The sequence below is a fragment of the Halichoerus grypus genome, chromosome 5 (assembly GCF_964656455.1).
Source record: "Halichoerus grypus chromosome 5, mHalGry1.hap1.1, whole genome shotgun sequence".
Taxonomy (NCBI): Eukaryota; Metazoa; Chordata; class Mammalia; order Carnivora; family Phocidae; genus Halichoerus; species Halichoerus grypus.
Genome location: NC_135716.1, coordinates 181,317,532 through 181,330,620, shown reverse-complemented (window position 1 = coordinate 181,330,620; position 13,089 = coordinate 181,317,532). Strand labels below are relative to the sequence as shown.

The 13,089-nt window shown below is 40.9% G+C and overlaps 1 protein-coding gene across 7 annotated transcripts in view; it reads right to left on the bottom strand.

The window, feature by feature from the left end:
* RERE (arginine-glutamic acid dipeptide repeats) overlaps positions 1-13,089 on the bottom strand; it is a 415,927-nt gene that overhangs the window by 256,007 nt on the left and 146,831 nt on the right. For 5 of the 7 annotated variants that reach the window (XM_078073823.1, XM_078073817.1, XM_078073822.1 and 2 more), the window contains exon 2: positions 4,303-4,771. In XM_078073823.1, the coding sequence (XP_077929949.1) occupies positions 4,303-4,627 (325 nt within the window). In that variant the 5' untranslated portion in view covers positions 4,628-4,771. Of the gene's footprint in view, positions 1-4,302; positions 4,772-5,720; positions 5,871-6,096; positions 6,164-13,089 lie in introns of all 7 variants that reach the window. The other 2 variants (XM_078073818.1, XM_078073819.1) reach the window with 2 other exon arrangements.

Below are 13,089 nucleotides of genomic sequence, written 5' to 3'. Positions count from 1 at the left end.
ATACAAGAAATACAGAACCAACTTAACAGGCATTTTTTTAAAGAACATGTTTCCTTATCAAAATAGCAAGCAAACTGACATGCCATAATGAAAAGGTATCTCTCAATAATTTGAATTTAATTTTTTTACTGTTTTACCTGATCAGGAATAAAAAAAAAATCATAGTATCTAACTGAAAATAGTGAATACACTATTAGTAAGAATGTAAATGGGTACAGCTACTCGCTATGGAAAATGGTTTCGAGGTTCCTCAAAAAGCTAAAAACAGAACCACCATACAATCCAGCAATTCCACTTCTGGGTATTTAGCTGAAGGAATGACTATCTAGAAGAGATATCCACACCCTTATGTTCACTGTAGTATTATTCACAACCTAAGATGAATAGATACAGAAAACATGGTATATAGATACATATTATCTGGCCATAAAAAAGGGGCGGGGGAGAGGGGGATCCTGACAACTGGATGAACCCTGAAGGCATCACGCTAAGTCAAACAGACAAAAAAAGACAAATACTGCATGGTGTCCCTTATATGACACCTACCTCACTGAAAGAGAGAACAGATTAGTGGTTGCCACGGGGAGGGGGTGGGTGGTGGGGGGGAATGGAGGGCATGGGTGGAGGTGGTCAAAGGATACAAACCTCCAGTTATAAGATGAAAAAGTTCTGGGGACATTAAGTACAGCACGGTGACTACAGTTAACAATACTGCATTGTATGTCTGAAAGTTGTTAAGAGAGTAAATTTTAAAAGTTCTACACACACACACACACACACACACACACACACACACACACACACACACTAGTACCTACGGGTGGTGATGGATGTGTTAACTAGCCTTACTTATTGCAGTAATCATTTTGCAATATATACATATTTAAAATCACTACATTGTACATCTTGAAAAACATTAGATGTCAATTATATCTCAGTAAAGCTGGGGGGGGCGGGTGGGAGAGGGAGAAAATAGTGGAAAGAAATTAATATGCCACCCACAGCAAACTTCAGAAATCAATATCCTATGCTAAAAAAGCCCATAAGGGAAATCTGGCTGCACACAGCTGTGTAATAAATCAATTTGTTACCGTGACAGTCATCTCAAAAGTAGAGTAACGGTTGAAAGATAACAAAGAAGTTAGATTAGACATGGGGGCATATATAATAGAACCCCACAAGGTTTTTGTTTTGATTTTTATAACAAGTCTGTTAAATCATTCATTGGCAAATAAATGATTCAAGATAGACTTCCATATTCTAACTTATTCCATTATTCATCCATCCATTCCATTATTCTAACTTTGACATCATTAATCAGTCAATAAATGTTTGAAAAGTTTTCAGAAATTTATTTATTCAACAAATATTTAAAAATACACACTACATGTACATTACTGTCATAGGTGCCAGGAATTCAATGATAAGCAAAAAACAGACTTTCTGCCTTTATGGAGGAGAGAGACAGATATTAATCCTGAAATAAGAGAAATTAAAAGAAAATTATTAGTTGTAAGTTCTACAAGAGAAGATACATAATGCTACGACAGTGTTTATTAAGGAAATCTGTGTAACCTGGGAGAGGAAAGGCAGTAACACTGAAAGGGGAGGACTGAAAAAAGGACAGGAATTAAGTAAGTCTGTCTGTGTGTATATGGGGGAGGGGTTCACTAGCCTGAGGCAACAGCAAGTTGCAAGTGCAAATGGCCTGAGGCAGGAGGTAACAGGGGCAAAAAGTAACTGCAAGTCCATCATGCTGAGCTCCTGAGGACAAAATAAAAAATAACTCCAGAGATGAGGAGCAGGGGCAAAAAAGAGCTAGTTGTGACCATGCACGAGAGTAAACTTTAGCTAGTGACAAATTGTAAATAATATCCATTTTCTCAATAAAATCTCATTCTTCTCAGACCAAATAATCTGAAGAACACTGAGAGGTCAAGGTCAGTCCCCTTACCAAAGAGTCACACATCCATTGGACCTGGCAATGTGCAAACCCCAGGCCACAACACTGTCACCCACCCGAGTACAAGGGGCACCTCACACAAAGTGGTTATGATCTGAGTGTCACAGAAAACTTTCACATCACTTTTGGTTTTCATAGATTCTTTATAACATATTTAGCTTCAGGAGAGAGCGTATCTTTTTCATATTTCACAAAGGTCCTCAGATTTATGAAACAATGCCTGCCTTCATAAATTACTCAGTTCAACTCCAAAACACTTCAAGAACTCACTGTAAGCAAGCCCCGAGTGACGCCCCTTCACATACTCTTCCACACATCAAGCAGAGGAAGGGCTTCTACTATCCACTAGAAGGTGCAAGATCAATGTGCAATGGCTCCCAAACCCGTTCCCTCAAAACTGGTTTCTCTTAGGGAGATAACCAGCAGAAACAGGGCACCACAATCCCATAAATGGGGAAAAGAGCAGATTTGGTGGGTTGTTTTTTTTTTAACGTTATAAAGGTTACCTGAAGAGCAGGACTTCTCAGGGTCATTAACTGTGAATCTCTTATGACCGGGACAGTATGTACAGCACTTCCCACACATGTTTGACTACAAATATTTGAGGAAAGTATCGCCACTGACACAGGAGTAACATTCCCTTGAGAAGGGCGGGCATTCGGTACTGCACAAGGCAGTAGGCCTTTTGACAATGATCCAGACGATCACATTACCAAACTGAATTGTTATGTATCATGAGAAAAGGATAACAAGTAAGATCTTTCCTTATTTTTAAGTTATGATACTATATAATCTCTATCTAAAGAAGTTAACACATTCTGTTCCTTTCCCACGATTTAGAACTGAATAGGTCGATAGCATGTAATGTGTGGTAACTCTGTAATGAGATATTCTTCAGTGGCTCCGATACTCTTACTGTCCAATATCTAAGTCTTTTAAACCTTAGACACTGATGATATTGTGACCCACACATTACTAGATCTCTACCGCAGAGCTCTAACTTGCCTAAAACCTAACGCTATACTTTTATGTCACGTATCTCCTCAGTTAATCATCAATAAACTGTAGCTGTGACTACAAGTTTATCTATGTAAGTCCTAATACTGTTTATCTTTTGAAATTCAAAACAAATTCCTATACAGGGGGAAAAAAACTCTGGTACTTTACACAAAGTTCAGAAAAGTTACAGTACTCCTCAGTAAACAACTGTACAGGTTAACGATATAATGTAATTTCTCTAACCTCCCTTTCCTGGAAGAACACCAAACTGGGAGGCTTTTAATCTCTTAATTACACCTCATGAAATTCATGTCACTTCTCAGCATTATAAGTAATTCAAACAAACCGACTTTAACTAGTTTTACTGACTTCCTTAAGAAAAATACCTTAACACACACAACACATGACATGAAAAAAGAAAAGTTCTGTGGGGTGCCTGGGTGGCTGAGTTGGTTGAGCCTCTGACTTGTGATTTCAGTTGGGGTCATGATCTCACAGGTCGTGGAATACAGCCCCAACTCCGGCTCAGTGGGGAGTCTGCTTGGAATTCTCTCTCTCCCTCTCTCTGCCCCTCCCCCCACTAGTGCGCATACATTCTCTCCCTCCCTCTCCCTCTCTCTCAAATAAATAAATAAATCTTTAAGGGGGGGGCAGTTTTGCAGGTGCCCGGTAGGTTCTCAATCACTGGTTTCCCTGCATCTCATCTGAAGGCTGGGTCTGTCTCTCTCTGAACAATGCTATAAACCTCAATACACTGAGTAAACTATAGTACATTTTCTGGAAAACAAAGCAAGTTAGTTGTCTTCAGCAACTTCTATTATCACTGGTTAGAGATTCTGAAGCTCGACTCATTGGGAAAGGAGGTTATCAGGAGAAATAAACTTTGGTCTAAAGGCCTTTAAAGATACTTCTTCAGCTTCTGCTCACTCTGCAGTAATGTGAAACATCCCGCTTCTAAGAATCTTTACTAAGGTTTACTTATCCTACCACGTATTCTATTCTGCAGGGTCACCACCGCCTAATTGTGTTGAAGATAAAGAGCAAGGAGGAAATCAAAAAATGAAATCTACTGAGGAGATGGTGAAGTGAGAGAAGTAGCACAAGGACACAAGGAAAGAAACTGACAAATGCACAAGGACAGAAGACCAAGTTGAGGTAGACACAAGCAAGAAGCCAGTGAATCCAACTGCCCCGAAGTGGGTCAATGTGTTTCCTACCTTGATTTTTTTTCTACCCAAAACTACTGTATCTCCTTTTCTGGGTCCCCTGCCTTCCCTAACGTGTAAAGAGGCCTGTAAATGCTGATGTCATTTCTCCACCACAAACACTGTGCTCCTTACCTCCTGGTCTGTAGACAACATCATCCTCAGTGATGTAAGAGGTTATCTCGCCGGTGTCTGTCCTTTCATAACGAGATTTTTTTTTCGGTGGTTTCTTTTTGTTCTTCTTCGTGGACTCCTCTGTGGTGGCACTATTGTTGTCATTATCCTCATCTTCGCTGTGGTCACTCTCAGCATAATTTTTGGCTCCTCCTTCCAAGGTGCAGCTCCTACGTGGTCTTGAATTCTCACCCTCTCTTGCTTTGTCTCGTTTATCTCTCTCTCGGTCCCGATCTCGGTCCCGGTCCTTCTCTTTGTCTTTGTCTTTGTCTTTGTCAGCTGTCATGATTCGCCACGTGCCTTCTTCTGTCCTCTCACGGCTAGGCCTCCGTGAAAGGTAGACAGTAAGCCTGGGCTTCAGTCTTCTGAATTTCTCACTCAATTCCAGGGAAAATCCAACCACTCCAACTACCCCAACGTTTCAAAAACGCTAGGCAAGAAAAGAGAGAAAGAGAAATTGATTTTACTTTAACATTTTCTCATATTTCCTTCCTAAAATAATGTTTTGTTAAATGAATATCTTACTTACTCATGTTTTAGCCCCAAAAACCTGCCGAACCATTGGAAAAAAGTTAGGACAAGTGATACAAAGTTTAAGTATATAAAGTTTTTGGCCTCAGCTAGCATATGGTTTGGGATTTAATACCACATCAATAATGAAAACATCTCAATGCAAAATAGTAAACCATATTTTCTGTATATCACTTATTTTCTTTTTTTGAAGGAAAAAGTAAAGTGTACCCTAATACACAACATAAAAGGAGCTTCACAACCCACAACTTTAATTTACAAGGGCAAGAACCTATATACTAAAACTATTTCCACCTGGGGGAAAAAAAATAATTTGGATAGCCTGGAAAAATGTCTCAAGATGTCTCTCAGAGGGAACTATCTTCTAAGACTCTTTCTAGCCACATCTCCAAATTTCCAGAGCTCCTCTCAAGAATAAACACAGGCATTGACTCAAATAAAAGTGATGACCCTCAAAGCAAGATTCTTTTGCCTTCAATCACAATTTTTCCCATCTTTGAAGTCTACTACTCTAGTTATTTTCCAGGAAAAATGGTATCTCTGCATTATCTCTGCCTTAACAAAACCAAACAGCTTCCAAAAACAACCTTCCATCTTTAGGGAATAGTAGGTGGTTTTTACATTCTTTCAAATTTCCACTATAAATAATTTCCCTAGTAAACTCCTCTCTAGAACTAAGCCCAACAAGGAAAGACTGAAGTTTTTAAGACTTTACAATCAGAAGAGAGAATCTCCAATTCCAATCCAACACAATTCTTATAAAAAATTTTATAGTGCAGTGGGAGGACGATGACAGACAGACATGGACTGTTTTGTTTACAAGTCAGTTTTGGGACAGTCATAATTACCAGTAATTTATCTTTTGCCGTCCTGTATCATCTTCCTCAACATCTTCTCTCATTTGTTCAACGATCTATACTAAACACTATCTAGGTGCCAGGTCTTCGGAACTGAAGATACAATGAGGGAAAAGCTCAAGAGTCCTTGACCTCAATGCTCTAATGCAAAAAAAAAAAAAAAAAAAAGGCAAACAACTGATCAATATGAGAACCATCTGTTTCTTATGTTACTAGGGCCAGACAGAAAATGACATATGCAAATAAACAAAAGATTGGTCCTCTTTACTTAGACAACAACAAACAAATAACTTGCAAATACATGTCTTAAACACAGAGAAAATTCTATTCGGTCACGCCAAAACCATAAAAATTATCATATACTCACTCCAAAGCTCTTAGGTCAAATCTGGCACCAGAAAACACCTCTCCACAAGCACCTCAAATATCCTTACCTGTTCAAGAAAATATAAAATAATCACAACCACCTTTGGGAGACAGACCTATGAAGGAGCAATAATGCTGACAATTTAAAACAAAGTCCGAAGGGAGAAAGCATGTAATACAGACATGTACTACAGACATTTCCTTCTACACAGGAAATATGCTTCTAGATAGGATTTCAATTTTCTAAACATATTTCAAGAAAATGAAAAATTATCCCAGTGTCTGCAAAAGTTCTGCCTAGATGAATCATCTTCTAAACAGACAGTAATATACTCCCAAGTCCCTGTAGGCCACTAGTGTTAGCAATTGAAAATACACAAAGAGACATATTACTTTCTCCACTGGGCTTAAGTTTAAAGCATGAACAAGCCAATCATGCAAGAAAGAAAACTATCAGCTAACACCGTTGTTAAAACATTCCTCTTTGACACTGTAAACATACCAAGGTCTACTGGGAATCTAAAAAGAACAAGCAGCTTAGGCTGAAACCCTCTCAGATATAGCTCAAGGACAGACAACTTACGAATTTAGGAAAAAGATCATTCTCTCCAGGGTTAACAAGATAACCAGAAAATTATGTAAAAATATTATTTCAGCACTCAAAAAGGAAAGAAATATTAAGTCCAAATTGTACATTCAACACTACTCCTTACAAAATCATATACTAGCTTCTTTTTACAAAGAAATTTGAGTTATTTCTGCCAAGAGTAAGCAAGAAAGAAAAATTCAAGAAACAACAGACACAAAATAAAATCCCGTGTGTGTATCCAACTTTCAGTTAACTAAAACAGTGATAATCCAAAGCAAAAGTCAACCAATTACCATTTACATTTGGCTCTAAAATACAGTGCAACAGGGATGTATGTTTCTTTTCCTCTGCATTTACCATACTAATCAGAATTTTTCTGAGCCTCATTATACAATGACCAACACACAATAATAATGTGACATTTGAGGAAAGGGACCCAGAGAGAAACCAGATGGCAGTGACAAGGGTAGTTGTCACTTCAATTTGCTAGAAATGATCTACCAATACAACAACATCATTTTTGTTAACAATAAGGGGTTTACAAAGCAGGTTCCTGCCATGATCTCATTCAATTCTTTCTCTCAACAGCTCAGTCAAGTGAACCAGACAGAAGTCACCATCCCCACTTTATAGACTACAGAAGGGAAACCGTGAAGAAACCATGTGCACGAAGCCATACAGCCAATTATTCTGCCAAAGTAAACCCCATCTGACCTGACTGCAACCTACTACTCAGGTCATAATCTGTGCCCCCAAGGTCACCAGCTCTTCATAGGTACTAACTTTTCCTGCACGCATCCAGGCTGATAATTTGCAGAGACAGATTTAGGAAACACACTCACTTTGCCCTTCCCTTCCCCAAAAGAAATTTCTGTCCAGTAACAAAGACAAAAATATTGAGGGTATTTCTGTCGATTCACTGCTTAACCCAGTTAAACAAAAACCAGTATAAGATACTTTATTTTTTTAAGATTTTATTTATTTATTTGAGAGAGAACGAGAGCGAGCGCGCACGTGCACACACACAAGTGTGAACGGGGCGGGGGGCGGTGGGAAGGGCAGAGGGAGAGGGAGAGAGAATCCCAAGCAGACTCCCCACTGAGCTCAGAGCCCCATGTGGGGCTCGATCCCACGACCCCGAGGATCATGAGTTGGACGCCGAAATCAAGAGTTGGACACTTAAATGACTGAGCCACCCAGGCACCCCTATAAGATACTTTAATAACAAAAAAAAGAGAGAAAATCTAGTCTAGAACACGTTCAGATTCACAACAGTCTTCATCTGTTCACTGAACAAATGTCTACCAAATGCCTACTGTGCACTAGTTACTGCTCTAGGTGTGAGGGAAGCAGCAGAAAACCGCACACAAACTTCTCTGCTCTGGTGGAGCTGATGTTCCAGGGAGTGGAAAAAGACCATAATCAAAAGAATGATATGTATATAGTACATGAAAAGATCTTAAATGGGGAATCCAATGGGGGGGACACAGAGTGTGGGAGAATTGTAATCTTAACTGATGGTGAAGGAAGGCCTCAGGCTTTGCCCCAAGCAAGAGTGTTAGAGAAAAAGCCATGAGGGCACATGAAGGGAGATCATTCCAGCAGAGGGAGAGGAGGTACAAATGTCCAGAGGCAGAAATGAGCTGAGCACACTCAAGACACAGGAGGGCAGTGGTGCTGCAGTGGCATGAGGAAGAGGGAAAGTGGTGGGAGATGAGTTCAGAGAGGTGAAGGGGGAGGGGGGCTGGATCCTGCCTTGTATGCCAGTGTAAGGACTCTGGAGCCTTTACTCAAGTGCCACGAAGTGACATGAAGTGACTCGAATGACATTTCAGCCACTGCAGGGATCTGAGTAACAAAGAAAGACATGATCTGACTTGTGTTTAAGATCACTCTGGTCATTGAGAAAAAACCTAAAGGGATGCAGGGGTTGCAGCATGGAGACCGGTGAGGGAGGAGGCTTACTGCAACAAGCCAGGTAAGAGGCGAAGGTAGTTGGGATGACCCAGCACGGCAGGGGCAGAGAAAGGGAGGAGTCTTATTTTCTATGTATTTTTAAGGTAAGTCTCAAACTGGATGTGCTGACAAACTGGGAGGTAAGGTGTGAGGGAAGAAGTCAGGAACAACTCCAAGGGTTCTAGCATGAGCAGCTGGACGATGAAATGGGCATTATATGAGTTTTGGAAGAAAGATTAAGAGCTCAGGTATGAACATGCTAAGTTTGAGAAGCCTTTTAAAAACCACATAAAGAGGGGTGTCTGGGTGGCTCAGTCAGTTAAGCAACTGCCTTCGGCTCAGGTCATGGTCCCAGGGTCCTGGGATTGAGCCCCGCATCCGGCTCCCTGCTCAGTGGGAAGCCTGCTTCTCCCTCTCCCACTCCCCCTGCTTGTGTTCCCTCTCTCGCTGTCTGTCAAATAAATAAATAAAATCTTTAAAAAAAAAAAAATACACATACACATAAGATTTTCAGTAGGCAGAGGTCCAGGCTGGAGATAAAAATTTACTTTTTAATTTAGTTTTTAAAGACATGAATTGAATGAAATCACCAAGGAAGTAAATGTGCATGGTTTTTCTGATAAAATTTTTTAAACCCACAAAAACCTTTATTACTCATGCTTGAGTGGAGAGGGATATTCAAAACAGACCTACAACTTATACATTTCCAAAAGCAGCACCCCTAGGACTCATAAAAAAACATATATTCCTCTCACTAGTTTCCACATTTATCAGGTTGCACTTCATCATTTTATCTTAACTGGTAAAATCTGGTCAGCTAGCCTTCCTGTGTTCTCATCTAATCAGAGTCAAAGGCCTTCAAGAGTCAGTGATACAGAACTACTCTTTATTAACTTCAGCTACTTCACCCTCCGCACAAACCTCGTTTGCCTCTTCAAAGTGAAGCCAACAACCACCCACAAACCCCTCAACACCACTTATCAGAACCGATTCAGATAAAGTGCTAAAATTTCTGTCATGCTCCGGGCCCAAACCTCACTTTAAGAAAACCACTTCCTTACACTATTTAAGCAGTCCCAGGAGGTCAGGCCCATGTCAGAACTGGACTCAAAAGCCAAGACCAAGTTCTTGGCACTGCTATGTACTGAACTGCCTTGGGCAAATCACTCTACCTCTCTGAATCCATTTCACTGCCCTAAAATAGGGACAATCACCAGCTACTTCACAGAGCTGCTATGAGAATTAAGTTAATTAAGCATACCATATGCATACACACTCACAGATTGTGAAGTGCTTTCCAGATGTAAACTCTCACTAGTAGATAATACCCAATAGTATATTGTGCTGTGCAAGATATAAATGTTGCCAAACATCATCCCTACCCTCAAGAACTTAGTATCTCTTGTGGCGCGGGTTGGGAGGGGGAATTCTATTGTACAACTGAGAACTAAATCGTGTAAAATGGACTGCAAATGACAAAAATCCAAAAAGATCCTCTCTGGGATCATGTAAAACTTACTTGTCCATGAAAAGCTGCCATTCCCTCCTGAGTTCTCACTCCCTGACTGCTAACAATCTCAGTTACTCAAGCCAAATTCTGTAGGACACTTGACTCACCTAATGCAGCTAGTGAAGTACAATTAATTCTTCCTCATTCAACCAGATCAAGAAATATGTTTGTCAGATGCCCAACCACACATCAGGCATTTTGCTCAGCTCTTAGGGTCTACCAATCACATCCTGAGTATCTCTATAATTTTATCCATTGCTCCCGCTGATTCAGTAACAAGGCATCATCATCTTTCACACAGATTAACACAACTGCCTAACTGATCTCTGTGACTAAAATTTTGTTTTTGCCTTCCTTCCAATTCATCCTGCAACGAAGCCAGCCAGCATGTCTGACACTGCACCACTTTTTTTAAACAGCTTTAAAGAAATATAATTCACACCCCCACACAACCCAGTCTTTAAAGTACAATTCACTGTCCGCCATTCCTTTCCAAGACAGACCTCATGTCCTAACTGCCCCTTTGCTTCTCCATCTCCATCTCTCCTGTGTGCTCCAGCCACCTCAAAGCACTTCCTTCCATCTCAGGAACCCATGTGCTTAGAATACTCATCCCCTCCCCTTGGTCTGCCTAACCTCTGCTCACCTTCAGGGCTTCGGGCATTTCTGCTGCCTAACTCCAGGAAGGCTCCCATTGTTCCCCATTCTGCCTGTAAAAGGGCCCTTGCTGATCCCACTACCATCATCCATTGCTAACCTGTGTCCATTCTCCACTAACTGACAAGGACCATGGCTATCCTATCATGTTTACTGAAACAACTTCCATTAAAGCAATATCCTCTCTGTATCAAATCCACTGGAGAGTGTCAACCTCATTATCATTTGACCATTCAGCATCCTAGGGCTGAACACATACCCTCCTTCTGGAAAGGCTGCTTGCCTTTGGCTGACCTGGCATGGGCCTATCTACCTGATCCCCCACCCCCAGTACCCCGCCAGCCAGAGCAGGAGTTCTACAGGGCACTGTGTGGGGTCCCTTTCTCATCCTCGACTTCCATCCTCATCAATCTCATACATGTCCATCAGCCCACAGGTAACACAAACACACAGGTGATCCACAAATGTACATGTCTACCAAACCTCGGCAGAGTGAAAACTGTCCACCTGGAAGTCTCCTCCTGGAGGTCTCAAAGGTACCCCCATATATCGAAACCAAAGGCACACTGTGGCCCCAAATGAGCCCCTCTTCTAAATGGTCTCAGTGACTGGTGGCCCTGCCCATCCGTGTTATACAAGCTGGACACCTAGGCAGCATCATTACTCCCTACCTTTCATCCTAGCATCAACAAATCCTGTCACTGTTACCTTATAAATCTCTCTCAACTTCCTCTACTTCAGGACACCTCCAACACCACAACCTCAGTTAAAGCTCCTAGGATGGCTTTTCTGGACCACTTCAACTGGCTTCTCTTCAAATCTATTCCTATGAACCCTTACAATTCTCCTTCTACACTTTAGCCAGGGTGCACCTTTCAAAAGGCTGATGTGATTATGTCAATCCACACCTTAAAAATCGTCATTCAATGACTTCCCACTTCTGTTAGCTAAAAACCCAAATCATAACATGATCTACAAGGCCCTTTAATTTTTTCTAATTTTTTCTTAAGTTAGCTCTACCCCCAACATGGGGCTTGAACTCACAACCCCCAAGACCAAGAGTTGCATGCTCCTCTGACTAAGCCAGACAGGCGCTCCAAGCCGGTATACCTTTTTATCTGACTCATCTCACACCACTCTGGCATTCCTTCCCTCAGTTCCCTGAACACACCACACTCCCTCCTACCGGGAGGGAGTACTCTGCTTAAGTTCTTCCTTTGGTCTGTGATGCTCCTCTCCCTTCTTGGCCTAGGTAGCTCCTACTCTTCCTTCAGGTCACAGCTCAACAGCAACTTCCTTGAGATGTCCTTTCCTGTCCAAAATGACTAGGTTAAATCCCTTTGCAACACTTTCCACAACTGTAATTTCACATTTATTTGTGTGATTTGATTAAACAGCTGTCTAGAAGCTAGAAGCTCCATGAGAAGTTGACCCTTGACTGTTTTTGACCTCTGTTGTATTCTCAGATCCTAACTTTGCCTGGTATATAAAGATCAGCAATAAATTACCTTTTCCTGCCCTCCCTTTCACACATGAGCTAGATAAGTCGAGAGCACTGTGATAAGACTTTTATTTGTAAATGAAAATATTTCATGAGCAACAAGTGAGGTGGTGCTTGGGGTGGATCATAAACCATGAATAGGGTAGGGACAAGCAAAGTGATAGAGAAAACATTTCAGGTGCAAAGAAGTACAGTAAAGAAGAGTGGTGGATTAAATCACCATCCTTAATGGGAACTACAGGGAAAAATCAGTAGGAAATAAGCTGGGGGGAGGGGGCATAGTCAATGGCAGCTCCTAAAATAATAAAGCAGCTAACACTCACTGAGTATTTAATATGCACTAAGCATTTTACATGTTAATTCATTTAATCTTCACTAGATTAACAATTATTCAAGAAAAAACATATGTAAACCAGGTCATTGATCAACCTAACTCTATTCAGTACGTACTATTGTTATGTACATTTTCCAATGCAAAAGCAAGCACAGAGCAGCTGAGCAAGTAGACCAAAATCACACAGTTATGTGTTAAGTCTAGGATATATACCCAGGCCACAGACTCCAGATCCTATACCCTTAACCCCAAGGCCATATTGCCTTAAATTACCCATCCTTAAAAGCCAAGTTATCCAAAACTGTAGGCTAGGCAAACAGGGTGTCATTGCAGGCTCTTGAAACATTTTGGAAACATTCATCTTGTCTGACTGGAGATATTTTCCATTAAGAGTTGTTAGTTCCATCTGAACAAGCTTGCTTTCAAATCCACTATCTCTGAAAGCCT